The sequence below is a fragment of the Diabrotica virgifera genome, chromosome 8, assembly GCF_917563875.1.
Source record: "Diabrotica virgifera virgifera chromosome 8, PGI_DIABVI_V3a".
In the NCBI taxonomy this organism is placed as follows: Eukaryota; Metazoa; Arthropoda; class Insecta; order Coleoptera; family Chrysomelidae; genus Diabrotica; species Diabrotica virgifera.
The window spans coordinates 187,572,670-187,594,836 of NC_065450.1; the positions used below are offsets into that span (position 1 = coordinate 187,572,670).

Sequence of the window (22,167 nt, forward strand, 5' to 3'; positions counted from 1 at the left end):
TTTTTTATTCGTTACAAAAATTGTAATTAACCCTTTCTTTACCGGTCGTCAATACCTATGTAGTACTGCCAGAACCAGAGTTTTTAAAATGTCATGAGCCCCAGTGCCATATACAGTGAGCACGTAAAGGTTGGAATAAATTCATTTTCTCGAGAATGGACGATTTTCGAAAAAAATCCTAAAACAGGTCAATTTTTATTTTTAAATTATGACTTTTTGGCATATATATTATACTAGTGACGTCACCAATCTGGGCGTGATGACGTCATCGATGATTTTTTAAATGAAAATAGGGATCGTGTGATAGCTCATTTGAAAGGTAATTCAATTCTCTATTCAGTAATATAAACATTAACATAATTGTTTATACAGGGTGTCAAAAAAAAAATTTTTTTAATTAAATTTATTGACATAAAAAGAAGAATGTGTGTAATTTATTTAATTCAAAATACATTTTACTGCTATCAGAAAACAGAAAAAAATGTTTATTTGGCAAATAAATATTGGTTTTTGCTTAAATTCAATATTAAGCAGCCACCCACCAGCTTCGTGACAGTTTGAACATTTAATTTAAGCGAAAAGTCATGAATATTTTTCAAATAAACATTTTTCTGTTTTCTGAGAGCAGTAAAATGCATTTTGAGTTGAATAAATTACATACATTCTTCTTTTTATGTCAATAAATTTAATCCAAAAAAAATATTTTGGACACCCTGTATAAATAATTATGTTAACGTTTATATTACTAAATAGAGAATTGAATTACCTTTCAATTAAGCTATCACACGACCCCTATTCTCATTTAAAAAAATCATCAATGACGTCATCACGCCCAGATGGGTGACGTCACTAGTATGATATATATGCCAAAAAGTCGTAATTTAAAAATCAAAATTGACCTGTTTCGGAATTTTTTTCCAAAATCGTCCATTCTCGAGAAAATGAATTTATTCCAACCTTTACGTGCTCACTGTATATACGGCATTATAGAAAATAGATCAAGAGTTGTTTTATGAGGAGATAATAAATACTATTGATATGAAATAATTGATTCAGCTTGTATATTTTATTATAAGAATATACATTTTAATACATTTCTTTTGTGTGATATTCTTCGAAGCAAGGAAAAACACATAGACCCACGTCGCATTCATTGCACATATATCTTGAATCTCGCCTCTTTTTTTGGTCACGAATTTTAGACTGTGAACAAACAATACATCTTCGAACTTTTTTATTTGGTACCATAGCCGGAAAATGTCGCCCCGTCAGATGTTTTGATGTATTCAACGTCCTGGGTATGGTTTTTGGTACATTATAACTGTAACAAAAGATTTTCGTAAATAAAATAAATTTATAGTCTCTCACAAAATTACCTTTCAAGCAGCTGTCGAGTTAGCCTCAATTGGAAATCTGCCAAGGGCAACTGCCCTGGATTTTGCATAAGGAATAATGCATGACTGTTCAGGACACATAGATCAAGAATGTGAAAGAATAGTTTCTTGTACCACTTTAATGTTTTTCTAACGCATTCTGTGGAACTTAGCATCATATCCGTTCTGTCTACTGCTCCCATATTTTGGTTGTAGTGGACGACACATTCCGGTTTCTTCACAGATTCCCCTGTCTTCATGTTTGTTTTATTTACATTTATCATTTGATCTTTATGAAAAGTTGTCAACATATTAACGTCTCTACGATCTTTCCATCTAACGGCTAACATATTATCGCTAACCATCGATTTTGTTTCGCCTTTTTCTAATTTACCCGATAAATCAGGCATTTGTTTTCTGTTAGTTCTAACGGTACCACATGTATTTGTTTTGTGTTCAAATAAATAGGTAGAAAGCGTTGGAGAGGTATACCAGTTATCCGTGAATAGAGAGTGGCCTTTATCTAAATAAGACTTCATAAGTGTTGTTACAACTGACCCTGATATCCCCAGATCCTTGTATAGCTCTATTTCCGTTTTGGAGCCTGTATATACGATAAAATTTAAAACGTATCCTGTCTCACAGTCGCACAAAAGAAATAGTTTAATGCCAAAACGATGACGTTTTGTCCTTATAAACTGCTTGAAAAGCAGGCGTCTTTTAAAAAGCATTAAACTCTCATCAATTACTAAGTTCTGGAATGGAGAAAATGTCTGAGCAAATGTATTTTTGATCTTTTCGAAAATTCCTCGTAACTTATGGAAAGAGTCGCCTTTAATTTGTTGGGCATTATCTGCAAAATGTAACATGCGTAATATAATTTGAAAGCGGTTTCTGGACATAACTTTTCCAAATATTGGAGTGTACAACAATTCATCTGTCGACCAATTTTCGACAAGTTTGTTTTTTCGATGACGGGCAGCAAGGAAAAGAACAGCAATAAAAGTAAAGAAATCTTCTTTAGTCATTGCTGTCCAAGTTATTTTTGTATTCAAATGTGTCTGTTCTAAAGCATATTTATTAGTCTGCGTTATAATCATGTTCACTACCTCATCATTCATAAATAATAGAAAATAATCCAATTCACTGAATGGAACTTCCGTGTTTTCTAAACAAGCACCAGCAGTTTTATCGTCAAAATTATGTATTTGAGGAATAAACTTGCCTTTTGTCCAGTTCACGCTAAAGTTTTCAGGTAAAGCATTCCTTACCGCTTGTGCTTCTTTCTGTTCATCATTGGCCGCCATTTCATTTATCTCATCCTCACTGTCGCTGTGGTTTTCGGTGCACAACATGTGATCAATCTCTTCTTCGCTACTAGCTTCACTGTCAGTAGGTTGAAATCAGTGATATGGGTGAACCCATATCACTGGTTGAAATTCACTTCCACTGTCAATGTAGGGATCTTCATCCGAATCTAGACAATCTAGTATTCTATCGATATCGGCCTCCGCAAGGCCACACATACTAACTTTAGTTTTCTCACGTTTTCTCTTCCGCGACGTATTCGAACTACACGCCATTTTATTTACTTTCCTTACCGCTTGGCTTGGCACGTTGCACTGTTACTGTTCAATATAACCGACCGGCGGTACCGGTATCCAATAACTCGTGTTGAATCGGGCTCCATCGATATTCTTTGCTGATGCCATATATTTGCGGCGGTGGTTCTGATAGCACGTTTATATGAACGAATTATTACGGCACTGAGCGTACAGACTTGTTTAAACTGCCGTATAAATGTGACGGTGGGTTTAAAATGTGACCAAAAAATAAAAAGTGTCGCCTGTATATTGTCCTAGAATTTAAAACAATTTCACCGGCGAACGTATAAATACGGCGGTGGGACTGAGAGCCCATCTAGTTGTTGCCGTATATATACGGCGCTGGTAAAGAAAGGGTTAAGTAACACGTCTCTTCCGCTCTCTTCCTAATTTATAATTGACTAAAAAGAATGAAAAACGGGTTTTGATCCGAAAAAAACCAGTTTTATCACTTAAAGTGAAAACAGAAATGCTTGATCATAAACACAAAAGAATCATTACAAGAACTGAAACTTGAAATCATGCTGGAAAAAACTGTGGTCTGTTCGGAGTGCGGGAAATGAGGAAGAATCTGTGTTCAAACTTTCAAACATTGATGAAATTGCGGGTGGGATAGGACGAGATGGGTTCGAACAGTTACAATCAAGTGACGTCCAGGAGTCGCTTGAACCAGACTTGGAGGAAATGTTAAATTGAACCCGTTGAAGAATAGGCTCAACAAGCACTGAAAACGTGACATTTAATTTAACAAATATTAGTGAAGGTTTATGAATGGCAAATGAGCTTAGTGATTTCTTTATGAAAATTGATCCATTTATGGAACGAAGTCCTATTTTTAAGAGGCAAAATGCTAATGCCGCTGCTGAATATCAGGCTGAATTAAAGCAATTTTGAAAAACTGTCAAGTAAGAGTTTACTAAATTCTAAACAATTGCATAAACCTGAAGATAATATGTAATAATTAATCAATCTCTATGGTCAAAACTTCAATTAAACTGATTTTTTAGGCATTTGCTTTTTTATTTCCTCACTTAGGAACGTATCCCCTATAACCCCATATAAATTACGATTCCATATTCACGGTTTCCATATTCGCGGCATATTTACGGAACGTATACCCCGCGAATAAAGAGCTTCTACTGTATTCACTTTTTGTCAAATATTTATATATTGTAAAATATACACAAATTGTATTATCTAATTGTTCTCTTAAACATCTATAAACTAAGTAAACGTGCAATTAATAAAAGCAAATTTTGTTGCCGATAAGTATTCCACAATTTATACTTTACTGCTTTTATGCAATTATGATTTTTACCGTAAGATAATAATAATATAGTTACGTATAAATATAATGTGTTAACATAGTGTTAAATATCGCTGAGTGAGAATGAGTTATCATTTTCAACAATAGAAATTAATGATAATTAATGTGTACAGGTACATACTATTTTTTTTTGTTTTTGAAGTGAATACTTATTAGACAAGGCGAAAACGGCGGGTTCGAAGGGAAAAATATTCCCATGAGATTTTTTTGCATAATCACATTCGTGAGACAGCCCAGAATCAGGTTCAAGAAGTCGCCTACGTGAAAATTGGGCCAATTTTTTTTAACAATTTTTTTTTAATCAAATTGCAAGAATCAATATTTTTGGCCCAAAGAATTTTTTCTTTAATTTTTTGGACCATTCTGGACAAAAAAGGTCTCTTATAATGTTTCTCTAAAGTTGATCGTTTTCGACTTATAAGCAATTTAAAATTGAGAAAAACGAAAAATGGCGATTTTCAAGGCTTAATAACTCGGTTAAAAGTTATTATTATGAAAGTCAATATATGACTAAATCAAAGTTTAAAGCCCCCCTACAAGATCCTGAAGAAATTTTTGTCATTATTTTATTACTAAGCTGTTATTTTTAAGTAATAATAATAAGCGCCATGCACGTGTGCGGCAACTGTAAATGCTGAGTGCGAGAGAGAAGCCATTCCAGCAGTCCAATTGTGCATCTTACTCGCACTCACATTTACAGCCGAGTCAATACGATCTAACCGCTCATTGTTATTCATTAAAAATAACAGCTTAGTAGTAAATTAATGACACATATTTCTTCAGGATCATGTAGCGGCGACTTTAAACTTTGATTTAGTCACTTTCTGACTTTCATAATAATAATTTTTAACCGAGTTATTAAGTCTTAAAAATGGCCATTTCCGCGTTTTTCAAATTTTAAATTGCTTATAACTCGAAAAAAATCAACTTAAGAGAAAAATTATAAGAGACCTTTTTTGTCCAGAATGGTCCAAAGAATCTAAAAAAATTAGTGCGGGCCAAAAATATTGATTTTTGAAATTTAATTAAAAAAAATTGTGTTAAAAAAAATTGGCCCACTTTTCACGTGGGCGACTTCTTGAACCTTATTCTGGGATGTCTCACGAATGTGATTATGCAAAAATATCTCATGGGAATATTTTTCCCAACGAACCCGCCGTTTTCTGCCTTGTCTATATCGTTCGATATAAGTATGGAATTTTGGCGAGTGTAAAGTCATATTGGGCGTCATTGAAAATCGTGACATCCTAAAATTAACGGGTAGAATCTCTGGTATATATATTATATAGTGCTCTTCAGATAAAATTATCCACCTTAAATAACTTTTAAACCACTGATTTTTAGAAAAAACGCAAAAACACGTCAAATAATACTTGAAGGGGGCGACATTATGCCATATTTAAGCTTACCGGGAAAGGCACCCTCTCAACCAACGTATCATCCCTTAATTTTTTTTTTTAAATTACTTCCACATTTTTTTATTTTATATTTGGATTCTCCTCTTTGTACTAATTTCAAAAATGATGCTTAAAGTGATTAGTTTATGAGAAAAATAAATACAAAAGCAAGAAAACTGTATTGAAAATAGTATATTGTACAACAAGAGAAAAAAAAAACATATTTCTCACGAGCGCAGAAGTTTGTTAGCACGAGCCGAGGTACGAGGCGAGTGCCGCAAATCAAGCGAGGGAGAAATATGTCGTTTTCTCACGTGTTGTACACTGTAATTTTTCTATGGATGCGTTTTTGTCAAGAGTTCAATCTTCAAAATGAAATAATTTAGGTGCTATTATGTAGATTATATGCCAAAATTGAAATAAAATACATATTATACACATATATAGGTATTTAATATTCTTAATATTTATATACTTTTATTTAAAAATTATACAAACTGGAACATGAAGTAAAAACCACTTCTATGTAAAAGGTATATTTACTAAAAAAAAATTTTTTATTTTTTTTTAGAATCCCAATGGATTCAATAAAATGAGTTCATCAGAACGTTTTCAAACCTATCGGTCCATCATCAGTAAATTTGAATACTTGCAAAATAGCCCCAGAACCAAACAATGGTTGTGATTATAAATAAATCTACATTATGTTGAAATAAATTTAAAATGGCTAAACGCCGATGTTCAGGGATTAAACCTCTGGGAACATGGTGAAACTCTACCCGAGGACCCAAGTAGTCAGACTTGGTAGTCATCGTTGACCGAAGATGGTTGATTGGGTCCTCGGGTAGAGTTTCACCATGTTCCCAGAGGTTTAATCCCTGAACATCGGCGTTTAGCCATTTTAAATTTATTTCAACATAATGTAGATTTATTTATAATCACAACCATTGTTTGGTTCTGGGGCTATTTTGCAAGTATTCAAATTCACTGATGATGGACCGATAGGTTTGAAAACGTTCTGATGAACTCATTTTATTGAATCCATTGGGATTCTAAAAAAAAATTTTTAGTAAATATACCTTTTACATAGAAGTGGTTTTTACTTCATGTTCCAGTTTGTTTAACTATAAGGTATACAGTCAATCCAGGGAACTACCCCTTTTAAGTTAAAAATTATAGTTACCAGTTATATTTGAATAGTTTTGAAAGGTAATTCCTCGTAAGTTTTGATTTGACACATTTTATTTGACAAAAATATTTGTGTTTGTATTGTGCATATTACCATGGAAACCGCGATTCTACGTATGGAACCCGTGAGAAAAAATATTTCTCACTGCAATGGCCGACTTTTCTCACACCCTGAGAAATTGTTCGTTTTGAATGTAAGTAGTGAGAGAAGTTGCACATTGTATAGCATCCATAGAAAAAATTATTTTTTTAACAATTTTATTAGATACAAACAGATACGAACATTTAGAATGAACATTTCACTACCAAAAATTTTAACAATAATTATTATTCAAAATGACTTTTGAAAGTTTGAATAATTATTGTTAAAATTTTTGAAAATGTATTGTTAAAATTGTTTATTATTGTAAAAATAACTTTTATCGCCAACCGTCACTAAAGTCATTCATTATTTTACTCATTTGCCCTCATTTGCGGCAGTAAAGTAGCACTTTATTGTACTGAAAGAAGAATTTTACTTTACCTGCCGCTATAAATCAAATTAACCGAGATTGAATGTAAGTGGTCGATGGCAGTAATCGACTGGCGAGTATTTGAGTGAACTTAAAATTTATTTACTTTAATTATTAAAAATATAGTACACAATTTGCGATATTATCAATTGAATTTATGTCAAAAAGTGAAATTCTGTAGTATCTTGTAATTATATTCATATAAAATAAATTAAAACTTTACCGATTTTAGTAATTATTCAATATTGATAACTATCGATTAAAAATCGAAAGCGGTCATCTTGCAAAAGGTATCTGTCATCACTGTCATGAAATTATTATGACGTCTGAAAGGGCCTAGCCGGGTAAGATGGTGAAAAGTGCCCCCAACCCAATCTAAATTCCATATAGGCCACTTTTTAGCACATATAGAGGAACTCACTTTCTGAAATTTTTAGCCCCCTAGGTGGTCACGTGACCCCCCTAGAGCCTAATTAGGCTTTTTATGTTTTTATTTTTTATCTCAGCCGCATTAAGAGCTAGCCAAAAACTTTATTTAAAAAAGTTGTAAGTTTTAAAAAGATCTATATGAAAAAATTTTTTTTATTTTTTTGGCGGGAAATTCGAATTTTTAGAACAATTTTAAACTTTTAAATAAATCTGCAAAAAAAAACTGAGACACTCGTTTTTACGAAAATTAATTATAATGTGTACTTTTGCACAATCTTTCACCCTGAATTTTTTCAGATTTTTAAAATTGGTGAAACGTACCTTTAAAAATAAAAAACCGCATTTTTTTCGGTTTTTTTTTCGTTTTTTTGATACAATTTTATACATATTTTTCAAAAAATTTAACACCGTCACTAGAATAGGTAAAAAACTGAAAAATAATTGGGATTTGCTTCATAAAAATTTTTTGTAACGCCATCCATTTTCAAGATACAGGGCGTTGAAGAAAACAAAATTTTACATATTTTTTACGATTTTGCCGAAACTACTGGCAACATTGTAATAAAACTTGGCGGGTTTTAAGAGGTAGTTATTGTGCATGTTTTGACATACAACTAAGGATTTAATATTCATCATTGGCGCGCATAGGGGTAATGGTCTGAACTTTTCAAAGAAAAAAAGATAGTACGCCACTGACGTATTTCAAATTAACAATCATTTTTGAATTCCTCGTTCAATTTGCAATAAAAAATCTATCTTCTCATTTTTTCATACGACGCGCTGTTTTGCTGCAAAAAATAAAATATCTTAACGCTTCCAAAGTATTCGAATTAATTTTGATAATGGATGTATGAGTTTATTATGTACAGTAGGAAAAATGAAAGAATACACATGAACGAACATATAAAACACGCTGTATTTTCCTGTCACCGTGTCACACAAAAAATTGGCCAGAGCAAGTACATGTAACAATAATTATTACATGTACTTGCGCTGGGCAATTTTCTTTGTGACACGGTGACAGGAAAATACAGCGTGTTTTATATGCTCGTTCATGGGTATTCTTTCATTTTTCCGACTGTATGTAGATGTAGAAACTACTAGAAGTTCGAATACTTTGTAAGGGTTAAGATCTTTTATTTTTTGAATAAAAATGGCGCGTCGTATGAAAAAATAAGAAGATACATTTTTTGTCACAAATTGAACGAGAAATTAAAAAACGATTGTTAATTTGAAATATGTCAGTGGCGTACTATCTTTATTCTTTAAAAAGTTCAGACCATTACCCCTATGCGAGCCAATGATGAATATCAAATCATTAATTGTATGTCAAAATATGCACAATAACCAGCTCTTAAATCCCGCCAAGTTTTATTACAATGTTGCCAGTAGTTTCAGCAAAATCGTAAAAAATGTGTAAAATTTTGTTTTCTTCAACGTCCTGTATTTTGAAAATGGATGGCTTTACAAAAAATTTTTATTAAGCAAACCCCAATTATTTTTCAGTTTTTTACCTATTCTAGTAACAGTGTTACCTTTTTTGAAAAATATGTATAAAATTGTTTCAAAATACGAAAAAAAAACTGAAAAAATGCGGTTTTTTATTTTAAAAGGTACGTTTCACCAATTTTAAAAGTCTGAAAAAATTCAGGGTGAAAGATTGTGCAAAAATGCACATTATAATTAATTTTTGTAAAAACGAGTGTCTTAGTTTTTTTTTCAGAGTCATTTAAAAGTTTAAAATTGTTCTAAAAATTCGAATTTCCCGCCAAAAAATTTAAAAAAAAAATTTTCTTATAGATCTTTTTGGAACTTACAACTTTTTTTAATAAAGTTTTTGGCTAGCTCCTGATGCGCCTGAGATAAAAAATAAAAACATAAAAAGCCTAATTAGGCTCTAGGGGGGTCACGTGACCACCTAGGGGGCTAAAAATTTCAGAAAGTGGCCTATATGGAATTTAAATCGAGCTGGAGGCACTTTTCACCATCTTACCCGGCTAGGCCCTTTAAAAAGTTTTTAAATTGCAAATTGCAGGTAAGTGTTAAAACCAATATCAAATTATTGTAGGAAGTGAAATTGTAGATAAAATATATTTTGGCATTGTCCTAGCTGCCAAGCTTTCAGTACTTCATTCTTCAGTTTTTCATTCAGGGGTTATTAAAATTAAAGATGATTAATTTTATGAAATAATGAAGATAATCAAATTAAAAAAATTGTGTAGTGATATAATGAGATTTTAAAGAAGTTAAATAAACGACAGATTTTTATTCAATTTTTTTTTTATAAATTTAATATTATTCATAAATAATTACTGAGCCCAAACTCTTACGTAGTCAACTTTAAGGTGCGAATCATCGGAATTCTAATTCCAAGTTGATTTCCAATCAAATTATATGGGCGATAAAATTTTGTATGCACCACGTCAGTAAAGACTCTTTATCGAACTCGTCTGTTACTCGCCTCGCTCGCTACACTCGCTCTTCTCGTAATATCAGACTCGTTCGATAAAGAGTCACTTTGCTGACTTGGTACACAAATAACTATTATTCAATCCAGTTTTTTTTTCTTTTGTATTTATTTTTCTCATAAACTAATCACTTTAAGCATCAAGTGTTATACATTTTTGAAATCAATTCAAAGAGGAGAATCCAAATATAAAATAAAAAAGGTAGAAGTAATTTAAAAAAAATTAAGGGATGATATGAGGGTGAGAGGGTGACTTTCCCGGCAACCTTAAATATAACATAATGTTTTCCCCTTCAAGTATTATTTGACGTGTTTTTGCGTTTTTTCTAAAAATCAGTGGTTCAAAAGTTATTTAAGGTGGATAGTTTTATCTGAAAAGCACTGTATATTCAATCGGGTACCTATATATTATATATAGATAATAATATATTAAATTATAGGCCATAATATACAGGGTGTCCCGAAAAGATTGGTCATAAATTATACCACAGATTCTGGGGTCAAAAATAGGTTGATCGAACCTCACTTACCTATATACAATAGTGCACACAAAAAAAGTTACAGCCCTTTTAAGTTACAAAATGAAAATCGATTTTTTTTTCATATATCGAAAACTTTTAACGATTTTTTATTGAAAATGGACATGTGGCATTCTTATGGCAGCAACATCTTAAAAAAAAATTAAAGTGAAATTTGTGCACCCCATAAAAATTTTATGGGGTTTTGTTCCCTTAAACCGCCCCAAACTTTTGCGTACGTTCCAATTGAATTATTATTGTGGCACCATTAGTTAAACACAATGTTTCTAAAACTTTTTTGCCTCTTAGTACTTTTTCGATAAGTCAGTGTTGATCGAGATATTTTGAATATTTGTCGAATCCACCACATATTTTTATATGGTTAAGTACGGTTATAGAGACCTGTTAATAATCTGAAAATTTATTTATAAGTTACATTTTTAGGATTTTGAAAAAGAAGCTACATCTCGATAAAAGGTGACTTATAAAAAAAGACTAAGAGGCAAAAGTCTTAAAAACACTGTGTTTAACTAATGGTACCACAATAATAGTTTAATTGGAACGTACACAAACATTTGGGGGGTTTAAAGGAACAAAACCCCCATAAAATTTTTACGTAAATATATTGAAAAAACGCCGCATCTCGATAAAAACTGGCTTATCGAAAAAATACTAAGAGGCAAAAAAGTTTTAAAAACGTTGTGCTTAACTAATGGTACCACAATAAGGAATTAATTGGAACGTACACAAAAATTTGGGGGGGTTTAAGGGAACAAAATCCCCATAATTTTTTTATAGAGTGGACAAATTTTGTACAAAAATTTTGTTTTAAGATGTTCCTGCCATAAGAATGATACATGTCCATTTTCAATAAAAAAAGCTCTAATAGTTTTCGATATATTGAAAACAATCGATTTTCATTTTGTAACTTCAAAGGGCTGTAACTTTTTTTATGAGCACATTTGTACTAAGGTAAGTTAGGTTCAATCGAACTATTTTTGATCCCAGAATGTGTGGTATAATTTATGACCAATCTTTTCGGGACACCCTGTATATTAATAGTTATTTATGTACCAAGTCAGTAAAGTGACTCTTTATCGAACGAGTCTGGTATTACGAGAAGAGCGAGCATAGCGAGCGAGGCGAATAACAGACGAGTTCGATAAGGAGTCTTTACTGACGTGGTGCATACAAAATTTTATCGCCAACATATATTTTTTAAATTTAATGTCCGAACCACTGGAGTTATAAACAACAGAAATGGAAAATACATATTAAAAATAAAAAGAGATTTTAATATTAAGTAAATACATATGTACTAACAAAAAGTATACCTGAAAAATTTGTGATACAATTAAATGTCTTTTATTCCTATTTCCGTTAAAAACTGTATGATATTGTTGCTATTTGTATTTGTATTGTCTCTAAGAAGCTCAGATATGTCCCTGGGAAGGTTGAGTTTACTTCTCGTTTGCTGGTATATTTGACAATCGGTTAAGATATGTTTTATTGATATAAAATAATATTTGCCAACATAATTTGATATTGGTTTTAACACTTATGTACTTGCAATTTACAATTTAAGAACTTTTTAAATTTTAGACGTCATAATAATTTCATGGTAGTGATGACAGATAACGATTTTTAATCGATAGTTATCAATATTGAATAATTACTAAATCGGTGTAAAGTTTTAATTTATTTTATATGAATATAATTACAAAATCCTACAGAATTTCACTTTTTGACATAAATTTAATTGATTATTTCATTCATAGGAGATTCTGACCAATAGAAAGCTACATAAATCTAAATTAAATCGATTATTTTTTGATGATTTTAACTTCCAATCGTATAGTAAGATATTTGGTCACGTGTTTAATTCTATCCAATCAGATTAAAATTATCATCATCATCATCCAGCCTCAAAAGTCCACTGCTGAACATAGGCCTCCTCCCCTCGTTTCCAACCCCATCTATCCTGCGCCGCCCTCATCCAGTTTTTATTTACCTTTCTCAAGTCGTCAGTCCATCTTGTAGGCGGTCGACCGACGCTTCTCTTGTCTTCTCTTGGCCTCCATTCCAATAACCTCTTCGTCCATCGCCCATCTGTCATTCTGGCTACGTGTCCTGCCCATCTCCACTTCAACCTGGCTATCCTCTCGATGACGTCAGTCACCTTCGTTCTTCTCCTGATTTCTTCGTTTCTGATTTTGTCTCGCAGAGTTATTCCTAACATTGACCGCTCCATTCTTCTCTGCGTGACTCTTAGTTTGGTAGCCGAGGCTTTAGTTAAGGTAAGTGTTTCTGATCCGTACGTCAAGACTGGGAGGACACACTGATCGAATACCTTTCTCTTTAGACATGTGGGTAACTCACTTTTAAAAGTTTCTCTCAGTTTTCCAAATGCTGCCCACCCAAGACCGATTCTTCTCTTCAGCTCATGAGTCTGGTTATCCCTGCCAATCGTAATTTCATGTCCCAGGTATTTATATCTATCTACGAGTTCTATTTCCTTCCCACCAATACTGATGTTCTGGTTGGGTACCAAATTTGTCATTATTTTTGTTTTTGAGATGTTTATATTTAAACCTACATTTTCTGTAGCTACAACGAGTTCTTGTACCATCTCTCTTGCCATACCTAGATCCTCAGCTACTATGACTATATCATCGGCGAAACGTAAGTTGTTTAGGTATTCTCCATCTATTTTTATTCCCTTTGTCATCCAATCCAAACTCTTGAAAGCATGTTCTAAGACCGTATTAAAAAGTTTAGGTGACATTGGGTCTCCTTGTCTAACCCCCCGTTCTGTTTTTATGCGATTACTGTTAGTATGTAATTTGACAGTGGTTGTTGCCTGTAAGTATATTTTGTGTAATAATTTTGTATACCTATAATCTAGCCTGTATTCTTTAAGCGCCTGTAATATTTTGCTAAGTTCAACTGTGTCAAAGGCTTTATGAAAATCGATAAAAATTAGAACTAGGGGTTTATTGTATTCCACTACTTTCTCTATCAGGGTTTTTATACTTTGTAGATGGTCATTTGTTCCGTAATTTTTTCGGAATCCTGCCTGTTCTCTTGGTTGATAAATCTCTAACTTTCTTTCCATTCTCTTAACTATTATTCGCGTAAATAACTTATATAAATGGCTGAGGAGGCTAATCGGTCTGTAATTCTCTAAATTGGCTTTGTCTCCTGCTTTGTGTAATAGAATCATAGTAGCGTTGTTCCAGTCTGTTGGAATATTGGCGTTGTGAAGTCAGATATTGAAAAGTTGTTTAATTTTTTCAAGTAGTATAAATTATACTGAGAATTATCTACTGTAGAAAATTACCGATAGAATTTTTTTAAGTAGATTGTTTCTGTTTAATGGCAACCAGTTTCCTAGTTTTGACAACTGTCACATTTAAGAAAATATCCATAATATACGTATTAAAAAATAATCTTACGAATATCACACGACAGTAAGAATAAATAAGAAAATAATGCTTCATTTTTACTCAAATTTGTTGTCATTGGGCAATAGCAACTCGAGCCCTGCGGGCTCTCGTGTCTATTGCCAGACAACAAATTTTCGAAAAACTGTCGCATTATTTTCAATTTATTCTCACTCTCTTGTGATATTATACCCAATAATTTTTGATAATTTCCCATCGTCAAGTATATTACGTCAGATGCCCTTCATTGCTACGAAAAAATACATTCAGTGACATTAATGATAATTAATGTTTTAAAAATTATAAAAGTGATGACTTTCAACCGTCAAATTAATATTTATAACAACTGTGTGTTTAATTGTACTAATTTGTACTTAAATAAATTACAATAAAATTTTGGTGTTGAACAGTTTTATTCATGAAATAATCGCAACAAATTGCACTCGATCTCTAAAATAATATAGAATTTTAGAGCTCTTGTGCAATTACTACTGATAATATCGCAAATTGCGTACAATATTTTTAGTAACTAAAGTAAATAAATTGTAAGTCCACTCAAATACTCGCCATTCGATTACTGCTATCGACCACTTACATTCAATCTCGGTTAATTTGATTTATAGCGGCAGGTAAAGTAAAATTGTTCTTTCAGTACAATAAAGTGCTACTTTACTGCCGCAAATGAGGGCAAATGAGTGCAATAATGAATGCCTTTAGTGACGGTTGGCGATAAATAAAATTAAATCTAATCGAATGGATTCAAACCGAATATAATCGAATTTATAAGAAGTATTCACTTCTGTCGGCACTCTGCAAGTGCCACGCTCTATTTTTTTTTCTATATTACGTGAGCATTTTGACTAATATATAGTCAAACATAGATTGAGCATAATTAGTTTTGGTTTGAATACGCAATTTTGCTAATGCTTGGTATTTTTGTTTCAGAACGGTTCATGGCCGGGATATCTGGTTCGGCAGGCATCCATGCTCGCCTTCTGTACTCCCCTTTTGCCCGCCATCGACATCGCCGACCGCCTTCAACTCCACCAAGCCGACTGCGACTGCGCCATTTTCTGACCAGTTTCCTAAGTCCGAACCTTAGCCATCCACCTTACCAGATCAATTCTACTTAACCAAAAAGACAACGAAAGAGTTAGGCCCCACGATTCATTTTCTACCTCTGCAATATTTATATATATAAACGTATTTTATAGTTTTTTACTACTATATCTTTATATACCTGTAGACTTAAGAATAAAGTGGCCTTATTTTCATACCTGAAGTTAGGAATTTGAGAGGAATTATTATTAATTAATATTTTTTAAGTGACCTTATATGTTTGCATTTAAGTCTGTGGCGTTCATATTGTACCTGTACCTGCTTTGACCCTCATCCTATATTCCTAAAAATGGTGGGCAGGTCTTCGTTTAGAAGTAGTAGTAGAACACATGCCGTAGGTGAGTTATGAAAAACAATTTTTTTAATTCGATATAGATAATAGCCAATATTTAGTTCCATTAAAGAGAGGTGCATGACGAGTATTTACTGCTGTATCTAGTTTTATTTCAAGTTAAATCCCAGAGAACGGCAGTTCTCGCCAGTGGCGCACAACCCCCCTACATGCGACACTATATATGTATACTTACACGAAATTTTCGATTGTCTAAATCTGACTGAATTGAAAATTTGGCCAAATCTCAACTTAAAGTTTAGGAAAAGACTCGCCCATCCATATGTCAACTATGCATTTTGGTTCAAGGGTGTGGATTTTACGGCCCTTCCCATTTAGGGTCTGTTTTTTGTTCTCGTCCCCAAAACTCCCAAAAATTTCGAAAATTTAAGTCCGACATTTACGGCTTCTTATAGTACTGATCATTACCTTTCCAGCGCATGTCTAATTTTGGAAATATGACTCAATTTCTATTTAAAAAGGGGAAAATGTTTGTGGGTATGTATGTATGTATGTACAGGGTTCTTCACTATATTTTGACCCCCTGTAAACTGTTTTGTTTACAGAATTAGAAAAAATGTAAAATACAAAAGTTATTCGATTTTTAAATTATGATTTTTTGACATAATATATATCATACTAGTGACGTCATCCATCTGGGCGTGATGACGTAATCAACAATTTTTTTAAATGAGAATAGGGGTCGTGTGCTAGCTCATTTGAAAAGTTAGTCAATTCTCTATTCAGTAATATAAACATTATGGTAATTATTTATACATGGTGTCTAAAAATAACTTCTACTGCTGTTCGAAAACAGAAATAAAAGTTTATTGCACAAATAAACATCGATTTTTGCTTAAATTCAATGGTCAAACTGCCAAGAGACAGATGGGTGGCAGCTTGAACATTGAATTTAAGTGAAAAGTAATGTTTATTTGTTGAATAAACATTTATTTCTTTGTCTGACAGCAGTAGAATGTATTTTGAATTAAATAAATTACATACATGTGTCAATTAATTTAATTTAAATATTTTTTTCTTGGACACCATAATCATGTTAATGTTTATACTACTGAATAGGGAATTGAATAACCTTTCAAATGAGCTAGCACACAGCCCCTATTCTCATTTAAGAAAATAGTCGATTACGTCATCACTCCCAAATGGATGACGTCACTAGTACGATATATATGTCAAAAAATCATAATTTAAAAATCGAATAACTTTTGTATTTTACATTTTTTTCTAATTCTGTAAATAAAGCAGTTTACAAGGGGGCAAAATAATGTGAATAACCCTGTACATATGTGTGTGGAAAAGTTACACCGATCTGAATTTTTTTTCTGTGTTTCAAGAAGGGGTCAGGAATTCAGAACCCGTGTAGTTTGTGACTTTAGACCACCCATAAGCCAGCTATAGGACTGGGTAGGTACAAAAGACATATATTTTTTGTGGGTATATATCAGTTAGGTTCAAAGGGAGACTATTCCATACTTTTGTATCATACTGTAGGTATATAGACGGTTGCTTTTCAATTCAATTCGAGTCTTTTGCCATTCGCGGTTAAAACTAAATTTGGAGGGCAGGTCAAATGCAGTAAAATGGCCGAAATAAATTGTATAAGCAAACATTCAATTAAGGAACAAAACAACACCGATTTGATTTAAAATATTTTTCCGTCGACCGTCCATTTATGATCAATTTTAACACCCTCAAAATCATTGATTGATGACCCCTATTAACCCTTAATGGATAACCCTTGAATAATTTTCTATTAATGAACGATTGCATTATAGGCAACACAACATACATTGCTTGCATAAATTAATTAAACGCTCTGTGATTGGCAGTGACCTGTGGTGTAGGCAACCAAACATATACCTATTTATATTCCCACTAAAAAATTTAAAATCAAGTAGCCTCTGTTAGTACTATCTGTCATTGTATGTCATTATTTATTTATTGTTTAAAATTCTGTGTATTTGAAAAATCAAAAGATGGATATATCTTTATTTCTGAAAAGTACGGTCGACGAAAAAGTTTTGTAACGAACTCGTGAATTAAAATGGCGATTAACAATCTCGAACATTAACGCGCTCGCGCCGCTCACGCGTTAAAATATCTCAATTGTTAATCGCCCTTATTAATACACTTGTTGGTTAAATAACTATTAATGTACTCATAATGGTGATATTTACTAAAAAAATTTTAATAGTGACCAAATTCCATTCAAATTAACAACTTTCTGATTTGTTTATACCACTTATAGTAGTTTAAACTTATTCCGCCAGAGGTCAGATAGGTACTTTGTTTTTAATCGCGAATTGTCTTAGACGTGTTTCAGGGTATTTTTTCTTAATTTTGATTTGTCGATTAAGATGCTCATTACGCTCATTAAATTCTAGTTAGGCTATTTACCGAAAAAAAAAAACTACCCATTTTCACATTATTTTTCTCTCTCTGGTATCGTATAGAATTTTAATAATCACCACCTCATTAAAAAAGTTCCCTCTACTTCCTTCATATAAACATCTAATGATTTCTTGAGCCCAAAACTCATAAAACGTATAAGTACTTTCGTTGTCTGCGATAAAAACGAAATTTCCCATTTTAGTAGGTAGTTTTCGCTTAATAAACTGCATAGGAAATTTTCGAGTGTATGTTAAATTGCCTGTGACAACCCTCACGGCCAACTCATTTCTAAAAATGCTCTAGAGAAATCTGCTGATCTGCAGAATTCCTAAACAATGGCCGCTGTCGTGCATTGCAGGATTTTAGAGATATTTCGAAAAAAAAACTTACGACTGACTAAAAATAGTTGTTTGTTTCTAACTATGGTCATGGATATTAGGGTGGATCGAAAAAAAATAATGTTTCATTTTTTAATCGCTATACCGCGGAAACTTATACATTGAAAGTTATACATTGAACCCCCAGATAGCGCATCATACTTAAAATTTAGTTTTTTTTAGAAATCAAGATTTTTCAATTATTTTTACAATCTTTACTCAATAATATTTGAACGTGCTATAGTGAAAACTGTTTAGTTAATAGTTTAAAAAATAGGAAATAAATTTGAAACAGACAATATCTTTTAATATGCGGTAGCGCAAAATACTCAAAAATTGGTAAAATTCACATATTTATTAGCACCTTAAAAGAAGGTGTGGTCTAGTACGCTGTGCTGGGTGTTAATAGCACAATCAATTTTTTGTTTTTTTACTTTACACTCTAGTCACTCTATATAATTGGAATATAATTATTATAGTGTGTTTAAAGTTATAAAGGATATAAATAAAACAACTTATAATTTTAATAACATGTTTAATTGAAATAAAAAAGAAACCAAATTAAACAATGTCAACAAATTAAATGAAATTTTGACTTTAGAAAGAGTCTTTTACTCATTATTTCTGAGTGGGTACGTTGAAGCTGCGCTTGCTGTCAAACTTTGGCGTCGAAGCTCTGGATACTACGGCAGATCTTATGAAACCATCTCGTTCCTTAGCACCGACAACTTTTTTAGATGCTTCAGTCACTAACTTGACGCAGTGTTCCACAGCTTGAGTATGACATGGAAATTTTCCAAAGTTCCAATCCTTCGGGTGTTTCACCAGCAGTGATTTTAGCCCAAATTTCATCATTAGAGACTCTCCGTAACAGTGGTGGTGGTGTAATTTCAGTGGTGTTCCAATCAATTAATTCAGTATAGTCAGTCGCATGAAAGTTGATTTTTTGAGGTCGAAAAACCCTAATTGTTTCTGTTTTTGTAGCTAACATCCTTGCTGTGATTATTCTTCGGAATCATAATTCTCTGATGTGCTTCCTTTCATCAACTATCATCCTCAGTAGCAAATTTTCTGGGTGGGAAAAAATGCATTTCTTTTGATTACAGGATCAACTACTTTAATCAAATTCTCTGGTAGAAATCTGGTTGATTTGATAGCCTCAAAAACGTGTTCAGGTCCATTTGTTATGTATATGCTGTTCTTTATTTTGAACCATACAGGCATGTATGATTTAAGAATAAAGGATACTAACAATTTTTGTTCAACTGAAGGCGTTTCCACACTTACAGTCTCAAAACTCTGTTAGCTGTAGTCAACCATCGAGAGTGGGAAAGTGGACCTGGTTCTCGAATAGATAAGTCCACAGAGCAGTTGCCTGACTTTATCGCACAACTTATGTGTAGAAGATACTGTTGATCTTTACTCAAAATATTGCTATGAATGTCCGGCAATTCCCAATCAACACTTACAAAATTAACAATTTGAAAGTTTTTCACACTTACTAAGCTGGTTGCCAATTGGACCACTAAATGACTTTGGCCCAGTTGTTTCACCATCAAGGGTATGAAATAAATGCCGGAACGGCAACTCGTTGAGATGCAAAAGAAATATGCCCACTGCAGTGGCCTTTTTACGTTTTCTTTAATAGAACAAATCACACCATTTTTTCAACCCGTGTTAGTAACGGTACCGTCACACCCCATTACGTCAAGTTCATCTAAAGAAATGCCACCTTCAGTCATATAAGAGGTTATACTATAAGCAATATTTTGAGCAGATCCACTTCAAGGTGTGACGTGGCCAACATAAATAGATCCAGGTTCTTGTATTATCGAATAATGTTCTTCTTTATTGTCCTTCTAAAATGTTTTTTGTTGACTTTCTCAATTACAAGGGTGTTATCCTTCCTTCCATCGAAGTAAAGACCGTTTGAGTTCTCCTGTGCTCTGGTTTTGAAGTTCTCTGCGCTTACCTTTTCTTCCTCTTCTTATTTTACATTTACTGACTAAAGCGGAAATAAGAGTTTCATATTTATTTTCTATTTTTTAAACTATTAACTAAACAGTTTTCACTTTAGCACGTTTAAATATGATTGGCTAAAGATTGTAAAAATAATTGAAAAATGTCTTGATATCTGAAAAAAACTATATTTTAAATATGATGCGCTAGCTGGGAGATCAATTATATAACTTTATTTTACTTCGCATTTTACTCATATACCCAAAGGTAACTTTTCCGCGGTATAGCGATTAAAAAATAAAATATTATTTTTTGTTCGACCCACCCTAGGATATATAGATTTATGAATATTTTTAAATATAAGGAACGTGCTTGTGATCAAGTTTTCACCCAAAGTGACCGGAAGTAGAACCAAAAGTCACTAAGAAGAATTCATTAATTTTGAGTCATTTTTGACAAACTTACGGTCATAACTTTTTAACCGGAAATGACATCAAAGCCGGAACTAAATATTCGAGCTCCACTTTTCAATGCACGATAACTGATTATCTCATGTACCATTTCTACGACTACAATATGGCTCTTACCTACGGTTACACCTTTATAACCAGTAGTGGTATAAAATCGGAAGTATGTATACAGCGTGTCTACTTAAGTTGGAAACATATGGGAAACTTTTTTATTATTAATTTTACGAAAAAAAGTTATTCTTCATAAAAAGTTCTGCATGCCCTAAAACCGAAGATTCAATCATCATATATCAAATTTTATCAATATTGTACGAGGTATGTCAAAAAATATGAATTTCGTTCAAGGGTAAAGTACCTTTATTTCCATGAATATCGAAAATTCTTATTATGAAAAGTTGTTTGGAATTAAATACCAAAATCAAATATGTAATTACATGCTTCTAATTGAAAAAAAAAATATTTTACAAATCTTTCTCTTTATGAATACCCGTCATTTTTATTTATTAAAAATTAATATGATAACTCCTTTATTATTCATTTTACGAAAAAAAGTTATTCTTCATAAAAAGCTCTGCATGGTCTAAAATCTAAGATGCAACTATGATATATCAACTTTTATTAATTTTATACGAGGTGTGTCAAAAAATATGAATTTCGCTCATGAGTATATAGTACCTTTATATTTCAGAATATTTCAATTAGAAGGATGTAATTACATTTTGAAACATAGTTTTTAATTCTAAACAACTTTTTTAATAACAATTTTCAATATTGTGAAAAATAAAGGTACTTTACTCCTGAGTGAAATTCATATTTTTTTACATACCTCGTATAAAATTAACAAAATGTGATATCTGATGGTTGCATCTTAGGTTTTAGACCATGCAGAACATTTTTTGAAGAATAACTTTTTTTCGTAAAATTAATAATAAAAGAGTTTTAATATGGGTAATAAGTAAAAACGAAGTTGTATCCATAAATTTGAGAAAAATTTGGAAATTTATTTTTTCAATTGGAAGCATGTAATTGGATATTTGATCTTGGTTTTGAATTCCTAACAACTTTTCATAATAAGAATTTTCGAAATTCAGAGAAATAAAGGTACTTTACCCTTGAACGAAATTTATATTTTTTGACAGACCTCATATAATATTGACAAAATTTGATATATGATAATTGAATATTAGGTTTTAGAGCATGCAGAACTTTTTATGAAGAATAACTTTTTTTAGTAAAATTAA

At 32.2% G+C, this 22,167-nt stretch overlaps 2 protein-coding genes across 3 annotated transcripts in view; one reads left to right on the forward strand and one right to left on the reverse strand.

The window, feature by feature from the left end:
* Positions 1-22,167, forward strand: part of LOC126889419 (probable phospholipid-transporting ATPase IM) — a 534,973-nt gene that overhangs the window by 300,837 nt on the left and 211,969 nt on the right. For both annotated transcript variants that reach the window (XM_050657714.1, XM_050657713.1), the window contains exon 2: positions 15,204-15,715. In XM_050657714.1, coding sequence (XP_050513671.1) covers positions 15,667-15,715 — 49 coding nt within the window. In that variant the 5' untranslated portion in view covers positions 15,204-15,666. The remainder of the gene's footprint in view (positions 1-15,203; positions 15,716-22,167) is intronic.
* Positions 987-2,770, reverse strand: LOC126889421 (piggyBac transposable element-derived protein 4-like). The gene has a single exon (XM_050657726.1). It carries the CDS (start codon positions 2,726-2,728, stop codon positions 1,373-1,375), a length of 1,356 nt encoding a protein of 451 aa, XP_050513683.1. The 5' UTR covers positions 2,729-2,770; the 3' UTR covers positions 987-1,372.

Coding starts and splice junctions, on each gene's coding strand:
- LOC126889421 (XM_050657726.1), bottom strand. CDS start 2,728: ATGTTGTGCACCGAAAACCACAGCGACAGTGAGGATGAGATAAATGAA.